The sequence below is a fragment of the Frieseomelitta varia genome, unplaced genomic scaffold (genome assembly GCF_011392965.1).
Source record: "Frieseomelitta varia isolate USP_RPSP 00005682 unplaced genomic scaffold, Fvar_1.2 scaffold_247, whole genome shotgun sequence".
NCBI lineage: Eukaryota > Metazoa > Arthropoda > Insecta > Hymenoptera > Apidae > Frieseomelitta > Frieseomelitta varia.
The window spans coordinates 108,219-131,464 of NW_025109976.1; the positions used below are offsets into that span (position 1 = coordinate 108,219).

General features: G+C 43.4%; 1 protein-coding gene across 3 annotated transcripts in view; it reads left to right on the forward strand.

The window, feature by feature from the left end:
- LOC122528237 (maternal protein pumilio) overlaps positions 1–23,246 on the forward strand; it is a 62,285-nt gene that overhangs the window by 1,642 nt on the left and 37,397 nt on the right. For 2 of the 3 annotated variants that reach the window (XM_043653161.1, XM_043653162.1), the window contains exons 5-9: positions 10,736–10,868; positions 13,830–13,941; positions 14,019–14,118; positions 14,208–14,338; positions 16,171–16,522. In XM_043653161.1, coding sequence (XP_043509096.1) covers positions 10,736–10,868; positions 13,830–13,941; positions 14,019–14,118; positions 14,208–14,338; positions 16,171–16,522 — 828 coding nt within the window. Of the gene's footprint in view, positions 1–1,351; positions 2,264–10,735; positions 10,869–13,829; positions 13,942–14,018; positions 14,119–14,207; positions 14,339–16,170; positions 16,523–23,246 lie in introns of those variants that run through there. The other variant, XM_043653163.1, reaches the window with a different exon arrangement.

Genomic DNA, 23,246 nt, shown 5'->3' on the forward strand with positions numbered 1-23,246 from the left:
TAATTATAATATATAGAATTAGAAAAAAGGAATTAGAATTATAAAATTTATTGAGTGTTTGAAATTATTCTTATTGAATGAAATGAAGATATTAGTGACTTTATAATAACATATGTATCTATGCATCTATGATATATATACCATGCAATAACCAGCACATTGAAATACATATTTCCTCTTTCATTGTCTGTTCTATTGCCAATTAATTAATTTGATTGAAATAGAGATCATTTTGTTCATGATATGGCAAAATTTCAATTTCTGAATACACCAAATATAAAAAAATTTTCCACATTTTTATCATAAATATTGCAAAATCTGCAATATCAGTGATATTTAAATATCTTCAGATTACATGAGCAAAGTTAATGAAAGAGACAGATCATAGACTTATTTAAAACACTACAAAGTTTATTTAGATCTTATCTCAAAAAAAAAATCATATCTTTTTCGTTTCTGATAATTTAATAATTATACATTGTTGTCTATAATTTCGTATTGTTGCTTATTATCTTTCAATATAAGTAACACCATCCCATTCAATGTACTACTAATTTAATTGGAGATCTGACTGATATTGTAGTTTATAATCGATTAAATAGAAAATTCAGTCGATGTGATTTTCTCTACAAAATAGTGGTAGGGCCAAAATTTGATAATTCAAGCCACGATTTTTAATTGCGAAAAGTAATCGAAATATAGACTTGTATTTTAAGGAAACGTGCATTTTTTAAATATTTTACTATACTTTTTAATATTTGTAATCAAACATCATACTTAAAATAGGAAATATTTGTTCGTAATTGTGACAATACAAACTATCATTTTCCCAATTTTTCCTTTATGTGATTTATGTGATTTAATTCGTTTTCTTCTCGTTCGAGTTTATTTTCGTAAAAATATAACTGACATCAGCGGCTTTCGATGAAATGATAAATTGTATCACAAATTTTTTCTAATTAGCACATTACTCTTCTTAAATAAATCAAACATAGAAAATGAAGGGAAGTGCTTTATTTTCTCATTTTCTTTAAATGCGTTATACCTTGAGAATAATCTGTGTTATCCAAATAAAAGAAATAGTTGATTTTTCATCCTGAAGACCGTATGAACACCGCAGTAAAAATAATTTTCGAAAATTTGCGAATGTATGTATATCATATATTTTTGTAATATATTGGAGTAATATTGCCCTCCGTTTCGTAACGCTAATACTTAGGCCAGGTGAATTTGCTAAACACGATCAAATTTTCATCCGGTCTTCGTGAGAGGTCGTGCAAAATAAGGAAGGCGATGATTGGTCAGTATCGTTCGTAAAGCAAAAAGTGACTGTAAAAGTACTCGGTAGAGGGCATTCCGTTCGAGCGTCGTTCTTTGTTTCGGTTAAGAGGGCAGTCTCTATCGAAGAGAGAGGCCGGTTAACGAAAATTTGAAGCGAGTCGAGACAAGTAGAGAACGTCGTGACGCCGAGCGTTGTTTTAACGCCCGATAACGACGCGTCCCACGATATGTCACGACGGACGTGAATTTTGGGCAAGAACATACAATCGACTTACTACTCCCCCTGTAAATAAACGCGTATTCGCGGAGTGAGTGTGCAAAGTGCGCGAGAGGAGAAAGGAGGTGGAGGAGGTGGCGGCGGTGGCGGCGGCGGTGGCGGAGGAGGCGGAGGAGGAGGAAGAGGACGAGGAAGAAGAGAGGAGCATAGGTAGCAGTGGCAGCATCGAGGCACCCGAGGTGTCGAACTGTTTGACAGGCGGCCGAACGCTTTTCTTTCTCTCTCACACTCCCGTCCGTGGTGCCGCGATTTGTATTGTTTAGAGGCGGTGTGGTGTGCTCCGTTTACGAGAGGTTTATCCGTGTTCACAGAGGAAAAACGAACGTGAAAACAATCGGGAGTGGTGTGTACTCAGTGCTGGCTGAATCGGCGTCCGCGCCCCGACGCCGCCGTTTGACGTACGATTTGCTGATTTTTCAACAACGTATCCTCAACACTCGACGAATCTTCTCCAAGATAGCCTCGTCTATCGGATAGTGCGTGCTAAAGAGTGTGTGTTCGATTTTTCGTTCGCATTGTTGGTGTACTACGGGGTTAACGGTGAATCTCTCGAAGGTGACGCGCCGTGCCGAGGGTACCTTGGAGACGGTGGAGAGTTTCGGTGTAGGGTACGGCCAGGGAGCAGGCACGAGTACAGGCGACTGGATGAAACCACCGGGGGATCTTTTCCTTTACTGCGACATGAAGGATTTGGGGGCCGACATGGTATTTATTTCAGTACAATCTTACTTCTCTCCTTTGAAGCTTCCTTTCAAGTTTCACTTTTCTTCCGTGCGACACGAGTCGCCGAACATTGCTAATTTATAGGTTATGTTTCGAAGAGTTTTATTCTACAATGAAAACCTCCATGTTTATAGAGCCACAGGGGGGGGGGGGCTCAATTCGTTTGTACGAATCGTCGATATTACTTGTGTATTGTATTTAACCAAAATAAGAGGTGTTATTTATCATAATTCAAACTTGTCTTGACAAGTTTGAAAACTTCGCATAATCACTGTGGTATTTTATAACCTTCCGGATACTCATTTTACGCATAATGAATGTAAGAATACCGTGTGTATTTTTATCTTGTTTTTGTGTTGTGTTTTCGTTCAGCCTATTTTCGGTAAAAGAAATAATTCAGTTAGTGCTATTAAATAATCATAACTTTTTATGTTTACAATATTTTAATATTGTATAGTTAGTAATCTGAGTATTAGAGTATTTTGTGTTTACATTACTTGACAGATTGAAAACGTTTATTTATTAAAAATTGGTACAATTATATTTCAATTGTTATTTATGCAAATTAATTATAGTGGTAAGTTTATATTTGTGAGACTATCGTTCAAAAACAAAGAAGTATTTTATTATACTATTAAGTTTAATGTTATTTTCAAGTGCGTTTTGAATTTTTTGCGAAACAGTTGATAACTTTTGTCAAAAATGTTTTATTCATTGTTGATATAGTTGCTGCAGCTTGCAAACAACATTCTTGCTTATTATTTAAATAGTAGTTAGATAGTTTTAGAATTGAAACAATAAATTAATAATTGCATTGTGCTATCATTGTGAAAGCACTTTTATATATTGTGATGTGTCAAATTATATCAATATCAGTGTTCATTTCGTTCTGTATTGATCCTAGGTTGTTTACTAGGCAAGTAACGTAACAATTAGAATTTTTCGAAACAGAAATGAATTTGATGACCGTCATCATAAACATTATAGAAAAATGATGGATAATCTGAACCTCAAGCAGAGATATATTCGTACGAACATGCTCTTAAACAGAGATATCCAACAGTTACTCAGCCAATCAGGTCTCCGAACTCGCTTAACCTTGTAATATATCATCGAATCCATTAGTATTGCCTTATACCTTAACGACAAAATGATGGCAAGTTTTCGAGCCGTATCACTTCAACCGAAATTAGAATTCAAACGTTTGGATTTTGATCGATCGTGTTATAAAACGCCATTAAAAATTCAGGACAGTGTCTCAATGACAGTGAAAAAGGAGGTGGGGACACGTTTCTCAACGTGTGAAAGCTATAAATGTGGATCCATGGAGCGCTGCCGGGCTCTACGGTTTTAACCATAGAAAAAATGTGTATCTAGACATCCAAGTTGAATCCTTGCAGAGTGCTCTGCTCCTTCGATCCTTTATTGGTTCGTTCCTTTATTGTTTACATCCTCGAACTTTGTCTATGGTAAAACTCCGCTTGGAGTTCGGAGTTCTGTCTTTCCTCCCTTTCTTTCTCTTCTTTCCTTGCGCTCTCTGTCTTGCTTTTACACGTTAGCCGTCAAAGCGGTGGTACAGGGAGAATGTTCGCGTTGTTTTAGGTTAATGTACTTTCGCACGAACTGAATGTTTCACGCGGTGTGGAATGGTATTGTATAATATTAAAAACGTGTTTTATCGTCTCTCGGAGGAGCTGCTCGTTTTGATCCTATTCTCGATTAGTTTGTACTTTTTACATTGTCGTTAGACTGTGAATACCGTATTTTTGTCGGTGGATTTTTTTGTAAAGGGAGCCATATTGTTTGGACCGATGCCATTTAAATTTATACGGCTTTATATTTTACATGTTTCCCCTTGCTCGTGGTTTCCCCTTTGGGTGCACCTAATCGATTGAAACATTGTCAGGGTCCTCTCTGGACTGTCGTGACACATGTGAATGGTGCGTATACCGAAAAACTCAATGGAAATTTTTCACTGTAACCATCGCCGTTCATGGTTTTAGAGTTCGGTGATGCAAGTCCAACGATGTCTCACCAATTCAGTCATTTAATTGTGAAACTCACGGATATAGTTATTCGCAATTGTTTTGTACATTTTCGAAATGTGTTTTCCATTATGTATCGTAGCCCAGTTTTTTGCCAACCTTTTCAGTCGATTCTTTATGCTGACGGCGAATTTTGTCACGTCGAATGTTTTTATTTGGCTTATCGACTGAGATACCGGTTCGAGAAAATTCCCCTCGAAACCGTGTGCATTAACGATGCCGCATTGACAAAGTCGTAAAAGATAAAATACATTTATCCGTGAGCCAGATGCATCGTACCGCGCTACTCTTGCACCAATATAAACGGCAAATGTGCCTGGAGGTGATATTGATTTGCGTGAGTCACTCTATCTCTTCTAGTGGGTTCGAGGTTCAGGGTTGACCCTACTCGCCGCGAAATATTTTCAATTGGTCTCATCATTTGGATTGTCACGCTCTCGATTGTAGACACACGTGAAATTCGTGTAGTCCGATTGTAGAAAGCGCTTGTAAGAAAATTACACGCGAAAGGTTTTGTGATGTAGGACGTTCCGAAGAAAGTCGGTGGTATAATCCTCGTGGATTATGGATGCGTACACCATAAAGTATTATACATAATGTTGCAACATAAAAATATCGGGTTGTCACCTCGTTGCAACGAACTTTCTCTTCTCTCTGGGCAACAGTAACACAGATAGTTATGCAGTGAACGCCCACGGTTCGCAAGCCTCTTCACGATAATCGTTACACAAGATCAGTGTCGCTCTTTGATTATGTTGCAGCCGTGCTTATCTGTAACTCTTGCCGTAAAAAATAATAATCTTTTTAAATGGACTCAATCGGATTTAAAACCGATCTCCATTTTGTCCTAGTCGTCAAATTATCTGTTTTCTTTCTTTCTTATCGGAATTCTCTTTTTGGAGTCACGTTTCTCGAATCACGCTTTCGTCTAGACGTGATATTTTCTCCTGGAACGCAGGAATTCCCGGGAAAAGTATACAACTGCCGACAAAATATTCGGACTTGAATCACGGCCAACATTATGGTTGACTACGCTGACCGGTAAAGACAGGACTTGTAAGAAACAACTCCTACGCGCACGCGTTATCGTATTCTATTCGCGATAAAAGAAGAGTGAAACCAGTTTCCGGTTTCTTAAGTGACGTCAGACGCCTCTTGAAAGAAATGTTCGACCCCTCTATTCGAGAGGGATATAAGAGATAATCCATTTTCCTGAAATTCGCGATACATCGAAATGGGAAGATCGTCGAGAGGAATATTTATTGGCATTGGTTTATATGTCAACGAACTTCTGCAAAGCATCATCGAAAATCGATAGTTTGTTGATTGGAATATCGGAGCGAAACAGCTAGCATCCTTGTTATTATTTAGAAGCAATAGATAAGGAAGCATAGTTGCGTCTACTAATCGTTTCGGTATCGATCATATTTCTTTGTTCTTTCTTATCCGTATTCAGAATAATTTATACTTGTGCATTTTTAAACTTAAAATACATCGGGTATCAATTCTATAAAATTTTTGTCGTACGTATGTATACATTACGTATGGAATAATTTTTGACATATTTTTAGAGTGACTTGACTTCACGAATATGTAATAGTACGCGAGTTCTCACACTAATAGTCGGTGTAATCGTCTTCTATCATGTAATCGGTTTTCTCTAATTCTATACTTTCACTTGGTAGAACTTGAAGCCTGGATCAAAAGATTTTCGTGAAATCTTTATTCGTAAACTCGATTTTCTTCTCTCGACATTCATCCGGACAAAAGTCGATCGAGCTTCCGCTGCTCCCTTCGTTCGTTAGGGATGAATGTGTTCGGATTGTGGAAAATGGTATCTTGCAAATTCGAACGTAACTCGGGAGGCAATTCAGCTTGGCCAGCGTTGGATGTGAACTTTTCTAGTGTTTCTTTCGAGTCGTACGAGCACGGTTGTTACCTCGCCGCATAGTATTCCCTCGTTTATGCCGTAAAGTGACGTATCGCGTCGTGACTTGTAGTGACGTGACGCGCATGTCGTTGAACCTAAACGTATCGGTTACGCTTGCAGATTCGTCATCGGGAATAGCAATGTGTAGTATAACGAAGATGGAGAAATTTATTTTCATGCGTATTTTTCACACGGCCATGACTAATACATTTGCTCATATTTTGCAACATACATCCACTTATAGTATATATATTTCATTCGCCGCGATTACGCGTCGTATTTGTTTCTCTAAAATTTCCAAGAGCCATACGCGAAAGAGAAAAAGTTGCTCCGATCACTACATCCTAAACTAGCATAGCGATGGCACTGACTGTGAAGTGTTCGTTTCTTGTAAATTAAAGCCGGGACAACAAAATGCAAAAACCACCCCTATCGCGCGTTCTTCCTTAGTACGTGTCTACTGCGCACGCATTTAGCTCACGCAGGCGCATGCACACGCACACGCACAAACTATCGGAGAAAGAGTCGAAAAGGGGTAGAGAAAGGAGATCGAGGGAGAGATGAAGAAAGAGAGAGAACAACAGGGTTCGCCTCCCTCGTGCTGCTGATTCTCCGCGAGGACAGTGGCCGTGACCCGAGGCCGAGGGGCCTGGGGAGGGGTCGGTGGCCCCGTGGCAGTTTAGCGACGACATCCACGCTGCCGTTCTTTTGGGGGGGGGGGGGGGGGAGCGAGAACCTCGTGGGTGTGCGGGGTGGGTAGGGAGAGAAGTTGGAACGGCGGCCCATATGGAGGGGGTTAGCTCCGCGGACGTATGGTGGGGCATAGCTTAGGGGTATAGCGAGCTATCGTTGGCTTTGTTCAATGAAAGAGAGATCCAGTATTCTTTCGTCTCGTCTCATTCTCTGTTTCTTTTTTGCACTTTCTATCCCTGTTTCTTTCATCTGATATACCACCGTCTCGTTCTCTCGCTCGTTCACCCTCGTTTTTTCGCTTCTTCGCGATCCTCCCTCCAACGCAGTTGCGGCCAACGTGCAAAAGTGCTTCTGCTGCTGCTGCTGCTGCTGGTGGTGGTGGTGCTGGTGCTGCTGCTGCTGCTAGCCGGTTCGAATGGATAAAACGATATCGTCCTTGTCTAGCGAACGAGAGACGACGACCAAGGCACATCTTCTTCCCTTCTTTTCTCGGTCCTCTTTTATCCCCCTTTTCCCTGTCTTCTCTGTCTTCGTTGAACGTGCAAAAGTTTTCGCTGACCGGTTTCAGGAGACTGAATGCTACCGTTTTCGCTCTGCTAACGAACGGGAACTCAAATCAACGGGAATTATTATTTTCCCTTATTTGTTTTCTATTCTGAATCGTATGCCTCTTCGTTTACAACCTAATGCACCTGCGATGCGCAGAGGGGGGGGGGGATCCATCGTAGTACAGGAACTATAGAGAATCGCAAGAGAATCGAGAAGCCTCTCTCGGAAGTTTCTCGATGGTGGAACGGGAAAATTCGCGATGGGATTTCCTCTTGCTCGTTCATTCGCTTTTCGACCTCTTCCCCGTCTCTTTCTCCCTGTAGTCGTGCTTAACGTGCAAAAGCGTCTCTGCCGGCCGGCGACGCGGTCGATACTCACGGCGTATCGCCCCCGGTTGACCGAGCCTTACCCTTACCTTACCTCACCGAACCTTTAGACGTATCCTCCGTTCACTATTCTACTCTCTGCAGCTTCGATTCGCATCCCATTCGTGTGCGTTAAGAAGAACCTCACTGTGGCCGCTGTATAATATCGCGAATTCGCTGTTCGTGTTGCAGAGAAGAACGATGGGGATCGCCGACGTGCCCAGCTGGCTCGAGCACATTTTCCTGGTATATAAATGGTCTATGTTTTAGGACGTTACGAAATTAACGAAAAATTGTAAATCTGCACGATTGGAGGAAAATACATCGGAGCTAGAATAGAGATGAATTTATTGTGTGACGTGTAGTGTGACAAAGATTCTTCAGCCACTCTCAAACTTTGATTTTCATTACTTTTGCGGTCGCGCCTGTACGTCAAGGAAGATGTATCGCGTGACGGCACGTGTCGCGCAATCTCAGAAATCAACGACGTAACTTGAATGCGTCCTCGGCCAAGCAGTGAGTGCGTTCGAACGTCATCGATGCGTACGAATCGAGAACGTTGCTCGCAAAGTTCTCTCGGAGGGATATTTTAACCACCATGTTGCGGTCAGCAGTACCGTGTTATAAAAGAGGGAGAGAGAAAGAGAGAGAAAATTGTGATCCGGTGAAACGGCACGAAATAAGATTGGGAAAAAAAATTGTGCCGTAAGTAATGCAAATGAAGATTCTCGCTTTCCAGTTTGATACGCGCGAATCATCGACTTGTGCTCTTTCGTTCGACGTTTTCTCCCGTGGGATTTCTAACCGGTTTCTAAACTAGTACAACACGTTTGAATCTTTCCCTCAGTTTCCTTTTATCCGCCGATTTGACGAACTAGGTGAAAAGACATGTGCACGAGTCTCGTCGGGGAGTCAGGCCTCGGAATTTTATTGCAGACGCTTGAAAACTCTCGCCTAGATATGTATATCTCATTCGCGTGACCCTTTCAGACGTTCCTCTGTCGATACATTTGTTTCTTTTTGGTACGCTTGTACGCAGAACGATACACAGCGTGAAATTGATAACGATTAATTTGTTACAAAGGACACGTGCTATTAACACGCTGACAGAAGCACGGTCGCTAACGATAAACAGCGTCGTTTGATATTTCGTGGTTTTATGTATTCGAGCTGTTATACCCACTCGGTGAGTGACGCACGTGCTATTGTACGTGGTATCGTTTGCTTGATCAATAAAATATAAATATCGCGCGTGTGTCTTCTTCACCGTAGAAACCCGTGAAATCTCGAAATCTTCCTCGTATTCCCACGTTTCTTTTTCCCTCTCCCCCCATTTCCATGCGTCTCGATGAATCACGTCAGTTGGTTGGAGGACTCGCGACGTACGCGTCTCCTCGACACACCGATTAAATAATCTGGCGCAACGCGCGATTCGCCCGAACGAGTGTGAAACGTTTGCTCGGGAGCATCGTCGATGCGGTAACGTTGCGATACCACGCGTTGCGCGTGTGTACACCCGATCCCCCTGATATCGTTTTACAAACTACCACGTGCATCGGAATCGAATTCATCGAGCCACGCAATTCGCGATACTTGTAAACCTCGCGCACAACTGCCGCAGCTCGTTAACAAACACGGCGGACGGATTTTACGTCGGTTTCTTTACTTCGAACGTTTCAATGAAAGCCTCGCGTTATACGAGCAAATTAATTGACTTGGTTGATAACGATCGTTTACTTTACGAGAGGTTAAACGCTATTTATATATATTCCAGCAGTCGACTTGAGAACGTTTTAGAAAGCGGAGTTAATAGCGACGAGTGATTCGTATACGTCAGCGATAAAAGTGAAACGATAACTGTATGCTTAATGACCTAATCCAATAAGAGAGAGAGAGAGAGAGAGAGAGAGAGAGAGAGAGAGAGAGAGAGAGAGAGATCTAAACATAGCAGAAGAAAGATGGAGATTTTGGGGAATCGAGTCGTTGACGTCCTGACGATAAGTGGGAGAAAGAAGGTGAAAAGAAGAGACTTGAGAGACTAGGCTTCAGATGAATCGAAATCCATCCCAGCTGTCTTGGTACTTTCATTTAACGATCTTCGGATCCGGTGACGATGTGGACGAAAATGCATTGAAACGTAGCGGCACTCTTGAGCTGCACTGTCACCATCGCACGTGCAGTATACCTGCATCTAGGATCCCGCAATCTGTGGACGATGCTTCCCTCCATCCCCACTGCTTCTCCTGGTTACGTCACTGACCTCCAGTTAGGTGAGGTCGGGAACAGTGCAAGCAGAGTTCAGGTCACGACGGAACGTAACGACTCTTCTCGGTTTTCGATTCGAATCTTCCTTTTCGGATCTTCTTCGATTGCAATTACCTTTTCGCGCCAAACTGCGTGACTTTCGACCGACTTGCCTGGTCAATGAAAAGAACAATGTCGATGTTTGCTCGACAAGGAACTAAAGTCCACATTCCCGCTACAAAGTTTGTACAGAATTTTCTTGATACTTTGCTAGGGATAGTACACGTTCGTTTAATCGAAAATGAAAGTTTCGATCTTTATGAAAAAAGGGGAACGTGTAGACTGGTCTCCTGGAACAAAAGGTATTTACCAGTTTCTTGTGCCATTAATACAGAATGCGTTAACGAGCTCCGATGATCACCATCGTTGTACGTGATAGATACGTTAATTTTAAGCGGATCTCGATAGTTGGTTAGTGCAATTAATACGATCGTTCTCGTTTGTATCTTTGCACGAACCGCTATCACTCGGGCCTCGTGGGAGCTTTCGTGTGATAGCACACCGCCGGATATGAAAATGTGTTCACTGACCCCGTGGACTTACGACCTGTTTTCTGTTATTGTTTCAGATCGCTCCCTCAGCAAAAAAGCTTTGGGGCGTGGACGAGGGCGGCTCCAAGGACGAAGGGGGTGTAAAAGGCGGTGGGATACTTCACCTGGGCGACCACCAGATGTGGCGAGATTCCACTTGGAGCACCTCAGGTACGATTGCTGATCGGACAACTTTTAAAATCCGTACGAATCCGATAACGTGTACATCCGTCGTGTACCTACCGTGTCTCGTAATTATACCGGGTCCTATTATTTTCAATGAAACGCACGCGGAAACCGTCGGCTCGCTCATTGACTAACCGCAGAGAGTACACACTGCCGGCTCGTGCTATCGAGCGTACTGACACGTATCAATGACAATAGGGCTGAGAATATTTGGAATAGAGTTTCGAGATGGGGATAATCTATGAACGGGGTTAATCGGAATCGATAATTCATGTATGGCAGCAGGCATTAACGGCTTCCGACCACACTTTGTAGGCCCGCAGCATCCGTCGCTTATCTGTTCTACATGCCCTTTGAAAAAAACTCACGACGACCTTTTGTCGCGTTCGTTAATTGTTGCCCATTAATAACCGAGTATCTGCGGCTTTCGTTCAGTCGGAGTTTGAATGATGACCTAGCCCGACCTAGCCTCGGCTGATACATAAAGACAGACTTTAATCTCGGCCCGGCGTTCATGCGTTTCCGGCGTTCGTCCAAGCCCTTTAAATCCCTCGAAATGTCCTGGCTCCCCTCTCCGGCCCCTCGTTTTCCTTCAGACACGGATACAAGCGTGCGAATTCTGATCGATATGGATTCGGTCGACTTGGTACTTGCGGTTAATCGTTACATAATCCTAAGGGTAAGTCGGTTGCGCGTGCTAATTTCTTCTCTAAGAAGAAAGCCGTGTGTCGTTAAGAAAGGAACGAGATCGCGTTGCGTGAGTCAGCCAACCGATGGATCACGGTGCGCTGCATTTGGTGCCTGTTTGAGAAATGTTTATCGCGGTAAGGAATATTTGCTATGATTTGTAGAACATTCGTGTCTTTTCTTTTCTTTTTCTTGTTTTTTCTTCTCGCGAAAGTTTCGATCGTGTAACGCGTGAATCTCGGCCATTTTATGCCCAACGATCGTTCCTCGCGAGTATATCGATAGCAATTCAGAAGATATCGAGCTTATTAGGTATTCGAGCATTGGCTTCTTCTCTGTAACCGTAGTTAATAAGAGCAACGGCACCGTTCCACTGGCTTCTTTGGTATTAGCACCTTTGCTAATACTATAGAGTAATTTGTTCGGTATGAAGAAACAGCTTTTTCCAGTTCTGTTTTTATTCGGGAATAAATGAACAGCACGTAAATCTTCGGAGATTAATACTGCGTCTTTTCCTCATTGGGAAATACGCGACGAGCCCGACGATCGTTGAAGGTCCTCGCCGATTGACGTAAGAAATACCTCGAACGTTAGACACACACGGTAAAATTCGGGAGACGGATGAATCATATCGAAAAGTCATAGTTAGAGAGGGCGAACGTCAGAAACTCGTCGTCCATGGTGCCCAGGGTACAACGTGATGCGAGCGATACCGCGTGTTTTACGTCGTGCGCGATTATTGATTGGTACAGCGCCGAAAGAACAATATATAGAGACGAAAGTAGAAATACTTGTGTCTCCGCAGCTTCGAGCGGAATGTCAATAATCGATACCCTTACCAAAACAGATCCTCCCCCTCCCCCCTCCCCCCTCCGACTGTTTGCTTTTACGAAAACCAAAGGAAATCCACGAAGTTGTTCCCTGTTCCTCTCTCTTTCCCTTTACTTTTACGATCAATCGATACTCCAGGCCAGGGCTTCTGGCATTTTCGCGAACGTGCACGAACTTCCCTATCTCTTTGCAGCCTCGGCAACCATTTCGAACATCTCCGCTCGTTACCATCTCTAATCCAAAACGAGTCCCCCGCCGTCCTCTTCCCTTCCGGTTGGATATTTCGATTTCCTTCCGGTTATTTCGTAGCCGTTTCATGTTGTTGGAAATCATCAGAATTTCTCGTCAATTAAACGGATTACCGCGGTAATTGGTCCAGGGAGAGGAAAAGAGGTGGGAATAGTGAAAGAGAGAGAGAGAGAGAGAGGAGGGAGGAAAGAAAGAAGGGAGGGAGGGAGAGAGAGAGAGAGATAGAGAAACGGAAAGAGGTTGCGCAAGATTTTTTCTCATTAAACGGAGCCTTAAGTCGTACGGGGTTGTTGCGCGAGGGCGATGGTACCGTGGCGGCGGTGTTGTGTGTGCAGTGTATGCACGAAACACCTGATTCTCGCGACGGCATGTACCGGCTTCCATGTGCACGCGGGCCGAGTTTGCATGTGTGCGTCACCTCGATGGGTGCAACGCGGCTGTTGCCATGGCGACAGACGCCCGGCATCAGCGGCGGTGGGAGCAACGTCCCAATGCCCAGGGTCGTACCTAGTGATCCACCCTGAGCGCCAGCACACCAACCAACCAACCCCCTGTATACATATATCCACCTGGACCCGACGAAAGTGCGTCACATGGAATCGTAAAATTCATACAGTCCACTGGAATCCCGGCGAACCTTTTCTCCTCGCAACGTATGAATTCGTTCTTTCGTCTGTTTTTTCTTTTCTTTTTTTTTTTTCTCTTCCGACGATCATCGTCTCGAAACCCTTTAAATCAAAATGGTCCCTGGGCTGGAAAGCCAACGATACACACTCGAGAGCCAACTGTTAAGGATTTTTATGATAGAATTTCCGTTACACCTTTGCGGGTTTCTCGCTCTCCACGCCTTTTATCGATTGCCGGTTGATACGACACGAGCACGATACGGTTTCGGGATATTGTTAACGTTTCCTTTTGGAATCCGTTGAATTTCGGTTTCAAGCCTTCGGGTAGCCAGCTTTCTTTTAATACTCGATGCTTAAGTAGCCCCGTATTGAAGAGAGTTTTTATGAGATGTTACGCGTTATCGAGTCCGCCGGTTCATACTGAAGGATAACGGAATATTGAATATCTGTCTTACAGACGAACTGTGATAGTAATTTCTCGATGGGGATGGATGTTGATTGAAATATGCGTCATCGTGGAATCGTGATTAATGGCATTTTTCATCCATTTCAGATCATGCCGTCTCGCAACCAATTTCCATGGGCACCGGCAGGCGTGTGGGTGTCGGGACTGGATATCATCATCAAACATCAGAAGTTGGGACGGTTCTTAGCCCCAGAAGCAGGTTAGTGTATAATTTAAGTATTAAAATGAACAAGACGTTTGTAATTTTTCCACTTATTGAATTGTTTTGTTTTGCAGTGAAACTGGTGGTCTGGGGGTTAAAATGGTCGAGTATGTTCTTGGATCGAGTCCTACGACACCCAAAGATTTGGAACCCAGAATGGTTTCTCTGAGATTGGTAAGCATATGGACGAAATGAAAATATCGAACGAAACAAAAACATATCTGATTTTATTAAAGCATATCTTTTGTTTTCGTTGAACACAGAACACCGATGCAGATAAGAAAGAAAAAGAGAAGGGCTCGGCAAGTCCTTTTGACAGTTCTAAGGACGACACAGGTCCGCAAAACAATGGATTAGCATCTCAAAATGGTCTTGATGATGATAAAGGATTTAAGTGAGTATCAGTTACCGTGAGATGCATCAATTATCGTATTGTATAAAATGTAAAAGGATGTACAGATATTTATACTACGACAGCGTAAAGAAATGGAGATTGTTGTTTATTAGGCGCAATCTATGATAAATTTAGGTTTCCCGTTAATGATTCTGGGGGGAAAAAAGGTGCTGCTATTCTTGTACAGCTATGTATAATTGCTTTCAATTGAACCATAGTAAATGTGTCACGCGTTGTTCATGAACAATTGCTATTGCTACGAGAAGTACGATTTAGGAACAATTATCAAGGACGATGTATGTTCTACTCGGCGGACGATGACATCATAAGCTTGTCACACCGGTGTTTGTTGTGCCATCATTGTACGCCATCTGGTGTTCCGTTTGTTCCTCATCTACTCAATGTTACCGACATCCATGCGATTTAAACTGCATCATTGTGATTTCTTTGTTTGGTTAAATAACAACACCATTCTTAATTTATTTATTCCTTCATTTTTAATTAAGTAAATTATATTGTATATTCAAAAAACTATAAATCATCGTTAGAAACATTTTTTTCATCAATCTCTGCTCCACTGTATTGGAAATCGAAATTAATTAGATACTAAAATAGAACATTGAGATTAATAAATACAGAAAAAAGTATTAGAACTTGTCTTGCCGGTTTTGTTTAAGAATTTCATTACGGTATGGTAATATTTGCTCATTATTATGTGATAAAAACAGTCTTCCTGTTTCCATTTCTCACAAGACCAAAGATACAGGTCTTTAAATGTAAATTATATTGTATCATTATATGAATTGTACCATTACGTTGTATCGCTAATTTATTGTAATTAATAATTCTTGTATGACAAATTCATAAAGATCATAAATTCATAAAGATCTTTCAAACATTAATTAGTCAACATAAGCACAGTACTTGATATTTTGTATAATCAATAGTCTATAAATGATATTTAATTTGTCATAGAAAAGAGCGAGACAAGCTTATTTCGTAAGAAATTAATTACAATTTTCTAACTGTTTCAACTATCAAGTTAATAGATTGCTATCAGAATGTGCAAACCCACTTAGAATCAGGTCCATGACATTTACAACTACAATGTTATAACGGTCAAGGAAAGCTGCGTCACTTTCTTTATATAGAAAATAAGAACAACAGTCTAGTAGTATTACGTTGCACAATCGCTTTCTCACCGTTAAAGACTTGGATTTACAAGAAATTCAAATTTTCATTTTAAATTCTTGCTAGAAACTCAAATTTAAATCGTCAAATTCTTCACGAAGGGTTGAAATTCATTGCTCGATCAGACATTTCATCGCGAAAAGAAAACATCTGGCATTATCGATGCACAAATATGTGGTTATAAACAACTTTTCCATGCACGTTACAGTGCACGTTGATTCGTGAGTTGATTTACGCATCCTTTATTTTCGTACGTATACTCAGTGAAAACAGTTTATATTTCCGCATATCTTCGTTGAACACATTGTACTCTACTGCGTTATCGTCGGTTGCTTTCAATCGGAATGAATCAGCGAAATGCGTGAAATAGGGCATGAAGAGATGAAAAGTATTTGGTTCCACGAACTCCAAAGACAGTTGCATAATCTGTTCATCTTTGCTTCTTTCTGATTCTCGTAACAAAACGGAGTTACGGTTAATTGTGATAGTGTATTGCGGTCGTGCCTGTTTGGTTAATAGCTGACTGCTATTTGTACGCGACAATTATTACCATTGTTCGCAAAATATTATCCACTGTATGAATAATCTCTTTCGCTGAAAGAACGTATCGTTTAATGCCGTCTTTCGTCTTTCATTTGCAGTCGTACACCCGGGAGTCGCCAACCCTCACCAGGCGAGGAAGAATTTCAGAAGAACGCAGCAACGACTCTCGTGAGTGCCGGCGGCGGCGGAGTCGTGTTGCTGAAACCTGGTGTCGATGTGGTTGGAAGCGAGGAGCATTTCATGGCCGCTTTTGCACCGGCTCCGCCGCATCATCTACAGCATCATCAAGCTCCGCCGACGCATCATCTGCAACACCCACACTCACACGCAGCGCAGCTCTTTGGTGCACAGGCTCCGCCACCCCCACAGGGTCCGCCACCTTCCCAGCAACAGCAACAGCAACAGGGACCCCCGCAGCCACAAGACACTACCACTCACTTTGATGTTCAGGTAAGTCTCGACCTTATTGTTCCCCTTCTTTGATTCAACGAGACGAACTCGGAGAAAAGAATATTTCCTTCTCGGAGGAACGCGAGGAGGCACGAGACGGTACGCGCATAATATGAGGATTAATGAACGAGCAAGAGCACGTCCTTTCGTCTTTGCGATTTCATCGTGCAAGCGAAAATTTACCTGGCCAGTGATGTTCACTTATCGGTCGATTGTTGTTCTTGGAACAGTTGGGAATGGTTCTAACGGATTATCAGAAGCTTGTTCTAGTTTCGTACTAGTTCGTAGAATATTTTGGCGTAACGATTAATAAATTACAAACGCACTCGTGAATTGTGAAAGCAATCGGATCAGTTTAGACGCTCTACATAGACGACAGACGTTTGCTGATTATTATCAAAGGCTGTTTGATCAAGTAGCTCGACGAAGCTCGTGCATTAACCGATTAAGACGGGTATCAGTACACTTCCGTTATACGTTACCTAAATTAAATGTTTCAACGAGATGCTTCGCTACGACAGAAAATATTTGACTTTTGATGTTCTCTCTTTTGTTTCGTCACTCATGTAGAAAAGTATGTTAATTACGTATTTGTAACTGTTGCAATAGTTTCATTACTCAACGAATATGGCCGTGGAATATACCGTAGGTTTGATTTCGTAAACGTCGTTGTTTGTTAATATCACGCGTTGAAGCAGTTCTATTTGGTTTGGTCGATCTTGGAACTCGGAAAAATCCATAATATAATAGTTTTAGAACGACTATGAGTATTTAAAGTCTGTAGAAGGTCGTTGCTACCGGCGTTAATTTAGCGATTGTGGTGACTAGGAAGAGGTTATTTTTAAGCAGCAATCAGCTGATACTAACGAGCGGTCCAACCACTGAGCAACCCTCTTGTACGGGTTCTCGACGGACTTCCTTCGCTTTTGAAGTCGTGTTTCATTCGAACGAACTTGCCTGTCGAGGGGTGAAGATAGAAGCGGGTAACAATAGAACGGCCGAAATAGTTTGCACGATTTACTAGCATTTTCATCGAAATCATCGATGAATTGTTAGCCGCGTACCGACTGCATAATGAACGTATAGAACGGACGTTTATTTCATCGATAATATGGTGACTTGGCAAACCGTTGACATTTACGAGTTGACAAATTCCTTTCTGTAGAAGATACGATGGCACTCTAAAGCGAATGTAAAAACAGCTCAACGATACGAGAAACCTTTGAAATTCCAAATGTTATTTGTTCTTCGTGTTTTTTTTTTTTTTTTTTTTTTTTTAGAGCATGGCCAGCAGAAAAAAATAGACGTGTCACTTTTCGTGCTTACGTCACGTTGGTTGGAAGCTCATTTTCTGGATCTTTCTCATTAGTGGTCATTTGTTTCTTTAATATATTTTCGATGTACGTGCTCGTTTTATATTCTATCTGTCTCGTCATCCAGATGATTTACATCATAGTTGTTCCGTTAAAAACATCAAGATATGGTTATAGCTTGCGTAATTTTGAAGATAAGTTCCGCTCCAATAAGTTAACTAGACACGCTCGTAGCATCCTGCCGCAAACTTGGCTTCGAGATGCGACCAACGATCGAATCTTTCCACTCTCGACAACCTTGGCTAGTTCTATCCTTGAGAATCTAGCCTCGTAGAATACACATAGCTGCCTTTTCTTTTTTCTTTCTCTTTTTTTTTCTTCTCTTCTATTTCGCTCAGCGAAAAAGACTCTCCCCTCTCTCCTTCGGTATTGGAACTCGGTATGACCTGACAGGCTTAAGAGACACGTAGAAGGGGGAGAATGGAGAACGATCTCGTCCTCCGGCAGGGACAAATGTATAAATCACGGAGTGACAAGTTCTCGACATCTACTTCGAATCCTATTCAGAAAATAGAACAGACGGTATATAGCACTCCCAGCACATATTCATATTTATGCACGTTACACTGCACGTCCGAACGTTATATCGGCGAAATGCATCAATGTGCCTTTCGTTGTGAAAGCTTCTACCAATATCCAGTAATTTCGTGTTACATAGCTGCCAGTGCATTTAATCTTCACTGCAATTTTATACTCTATATCGATGTGATTATAAAATGTTACGTTATTACTTGTACAAAATATATATATATATACATACTCGGACGGAATATTCCTTTTGGAGTGATTCCTCGACAGTACATCGTTTCGTTTAATTTAACGTTCCCGGACAACGTGGTCATCGGAGTTCGAAAGCGGTCGATTTGAAATTGGAACGGAGACCGGAAGTGGAGGACATCGAACGCGTATACCATTCTCGTCGACGTCTCGTTTCAAGTGTAGGTCTGCTTAAGCAAGTAGCGTGGTCTACGTTCCACATTCTTCGCTGTTTACGGCAAACCGTTTCTTTCTATTCCAGAGTGTATAGCTCTAGTCCGGTTGCGGTGTATTCCCGCTCCTCTTTCGAACGAGAGACTCAATTGAATGCTTCGGCGACGTGCGACGGGAACGTGAAACGCCGCTTTTAAAGACAGAATTTTTGTAAGAAAATCGATAATTCCATTCCGCAGACGTGTGACGAGCGGGTAGGTACCTCTTTGTACGAAATGCCCGCGGTAGGTTTCTCTGAGCGCGCAGCTCGGTTGAGGGGTGCTGCCACTCGAGAGTGTAAGCGTTTGGATAAGGAATTTGTTCAAGGGTTAACGCATAACTCGAGTTTTTTTTTCTTTTTTTTCCTTTTTTTTTTTTTTGTTTCGCGCGATTCACACCGGTGTTTGTTAAGAAAGTCTGCAGTGAACGTACAATTCTGCTTGGAAAAGAGGAAATCGCAAATGAAAGGGGGGGAAAAATGCGGTGTACAAGACCTCGGGTCGTCCAACTTGTTTCCCGCCCCCCGTCGTATCCCCGTCTCGCTTTTTCTCTCTGTGGCTCTGTTACTCCGGTGGCGTGGCGTAGCGTGGCGCGCGCGCGAGCGAGCTCCACGTTCACCTCTGCTCTCCTACGGGAAATAGTACCCATCGTAGGTAGCATTGTTCCCAGGGTAGTAGGGGCCGTAGCTGCATTTTCCACGTGACGAACGAACCGCGTATGCACAGGTGCAGCTTGACTGCCATGGCTCCTGTAATCTCTTTCTTCCTTGCACGCGTTCGTTCTACCTTTTCGTTTCCACACGCCTCGATGAAAACGCAAAATGTCGCACAAAGCGTGCATCGAGCGCGGTTGCACGCGGTCGCCGAGCAGGAGAGAGAGAGAGAAAAAAATTGCAAACGCGCAACGCGACTTGTATTTCGCCAACGAATTCGTTATAATTTTTTTTCTTCCCTCCTTTCTTTCTTTTTTTTTTTTCCTCTCTCCGCTCCTCTATCCCGGTTTCCCTTCCGCAATTAGTGCCGCATTATACGTCAAACCGGATTCCGCCGGTGGTTGTCGTATTAATTAACACGGAGCGCGCCATCCGTCTGGCGTATGGTGGTCGCATTTCAACGATTTTCATCGGACGTCGCGAGTTCAGACGCACACGCGAGTTTATACCCCTCCCCCGAGTCACCACCCTATTGCCGAGTATTCGGCGACACGCCGAATATTCGCTGCCCCGCCACTTCACCATTGTCCATACGTTTCGTTGACCCTTCCTTTCGCCGTGTTTCGCGAATAATTTCCAACCGCGCCTTAGCCTGTGGTTCTTCACGACGTGTAACACACATAAAAATAGAACGCTCGTGCTGCTCGTGAGCGTATTACGCTGGCGTTTATGCACGCGTGCTTGCCTTCGGAGCACGAGAGAGCGTGTGCGATGGTACGAGAGAAGTGCGTGCACGCATGAGACACGGCTGCCCTCTGATCGCGTTATTACGCGAAGGCTCGTGCTCGCCGGTGCATGAAGCGATTCCCAGACCTCGTCTCCTTCCTCCCCTTCTCTCTACATTTTGCTCCCTAGCTTCTCTCTCTCTTTCTTTCTCTCTCTCTCTCGCTCTGTCGCTCTCTGCACGGTCTTCGCGTCTTCCTTTTCTTGTGCTCCACTCCACGAGCTTTCTCGTTTTTCCTTCTTCATCTTATTCAGACACCCCTCCCCCTCGCCTCCTAGATTCGCTGGCTCTCTTTCCTTCGTTTTAGCTCTTCTTTAGCCGTACGTAGTTCTCTTCTTGTGATCACGCGAAAAGCAGGAAGAGGAGCACAAGAAAAGAGAGAGAGAGAAAAAGCGGGAGAAACCCTTTAAAGGTGTGCACACGTATACAGACCAGGCAAACACGTAGACAGGCATCGGGTTGTTGACTCGGTGCCCATTCAGCATAAAGTGCAATGACTTCCTCCGATGAAAATCTGTATCATCGCCCGAAGGCCTTCGCTCTTCGGGGTAAGACACGACGTTTCTCGCCATCGTTGTAGTTCCGGTCAGAAATTCAGAGCCACTGTCCTATTCCCAGTGGCCTTCTTTGTTACGGAATATCGAGTTTTGCGGCAGCTTCGTTTTTCAACCTTCCAGCTAGCCGCGTTTCCGTTTTAAACGCTTTACGGTTCCTTTGACGAACTGACAAATATGCACGCGAGAGCCACCCTATCCAGCTATTGTTGTTACCGAGCCATACCTCTCCACCGTGGCTGCTGCTGCTGCTGAAGCTGCTGAAGAAGTCGATACGATTGTTTGGACCCCGAAATTCTCCGTGAGCAGAACGAGTTTCTTCTCCATATCTCTCTCTCTCTCTCTCTCTCTCTCTCTCTCTCTCTCTCTCTCTCTCTCTCTCTCTCTCTCTCTCTCTCTCTGTCTGTGTCCATCAAACGTTCGAATTTTATGCGGAGTTACAGCCAAACGATGTTTGCTCCGTTAGCTTTTAAATATCAGGTCGTCCTGATTTCAATCGGATCTCACGTTGTTGGTATAGATTCCTCGGGATGCATTTTCTGGCCAGCGAGTCAGTTTCGTTGTTTCACTGTTAGTACAGCTTTGCAAATGATCGCTAGCGCGGCCACAAATTGCCTGACGATATCGCCGAACAAGCCAAGTGCTTGTCACTCATTCGACGATATTTTTGGTAGACTTACATAATCGTCCATGCGCCCATCTCCCTCAATTTTTCACGCTAACTGACTCACTTTAGCATAGCTGGCCGCGGAAGCCACGCGAGCATCGCCGTGCTACGCTCCACATTACGTGTTTCGCTCCACAAAGGGATTTGTCCGGTTTATTATATTAAATTCTCCGTACTTCAACTTCATCGCTCGCGTCTCATTATCCCGTGCTGCGCAGGTTTTTTTTTTCTCACCCTCCCCTCTAGTCAGACCGGCAATTTTTGTCGGAATTTTTTTTAATGGAACGTGTAACAATTTTTTTCCTCCCTCCCCCTCTTCTATCCTTCGTTTTTTGGTCGCGCCCGCGCGTCGATTCGACTTTCGGATAATGCAACGCGCCCTTTTTTTTTTTTTTCGTCCTCCTCTTTTTCTAATTATCGATCGTCGACCGCTCTAACACAGGCTTAGTTGGCTACGAAGTTCGCAGGTGGCAGGCAACGTCGGTCCTGCCATGCTAAATGCAACTATACGTGTCGGAGCTAATCAGAAACAACAGGGATTAACAAATCCACGGCGAAGTAGCGTGATAGAGGCTGAAGCAATTAGGGACGGCAAGAATGCGCGCACCATTTCCTTACCTCGACCAATTACACCGTGCTTTCATCGGAAGGCTACACTCCAATTAGACGGCATAATCTACTTCGCGCGCTCTATACTCTTCCTCCCCCCTCTGCGAACCAGCTTTGTTCGACAGATTTATTAAACGACGATTCGTTTGTCGGATTTGCATTCTATCTAGCCGTTTCTCGCGGCTAATCGAAAATTGATTTATCGTTTCTGCTGATTGAGAAGCCACAAACGTCGCTCACTTTTTCTTCGACCTTTGCGTCTCTCGGCCATCGTAGAGGAACGCGGATTTCACGCGCGCGGTCTTTCTTATTTTTCTGGCACAGCTATCCTGCGTGGATTTCATCGTTCTGCGAGTTTATGCCTGTCTCGCTCCTATGTCGTGTTCGCCGATGCGGAAACCAAGCGAGGGGGTCAAAGGACCTCACCGCGGGGACTAGTCTCCTGGAAGACTATTGCTCCGTCTCGGCAATTAAGTGGAAAGATCCGATCTACCCAGACGCGCTACACTTCCGTGAATTTTCCTCGCCTGTCGGCTAACTCGTAGATCGGATTTTGGAGACAAGAGGGCTCGTTTGTGTATTCTCGTTCTCCCCCCCCCCCGACACGCGAGCCGTCGTGTTTTTATTTTCCTGTCACAATTGAACGAGATACGAACTACGTGGATCATACGCCGTGATCTCGTAAATATTTCGACGTTTATGGACCCATCGTGGAAATCAGTGGGTTTCAACGAGGCGATGCGAAAAGCTTCTTAAGTTTTCTTTCAACAGCCATTAAACCCGTGTCTTCTGGCTATCATAATATCCCTCGATGCTTCGTATTCGCAGAATATCTCTGTGTCAAGCGGATTATTTCCCCGGAGGCCGAAATTACCACGTAATTTCTTACCGCCTTCTCTCTTTCTCTTCTAAGCCCGATAATAGGTCGTAGGGAAAGGTCAGGGTTGATGTTCGTTGAAATTTGTCGGAGTATCGTGCGATTTCTCTCTCTCTCTCTCTCTCTCTCTCTCTCTCTCTCTCTCTCTCTCTCTCTCTCTCTCTTTGCCTTTCTGTTCGTTCTCTTTCTCTCGCCGGGACGAAAGCTCTTTCGCTGATGACTCATCCGTATATCCGCGG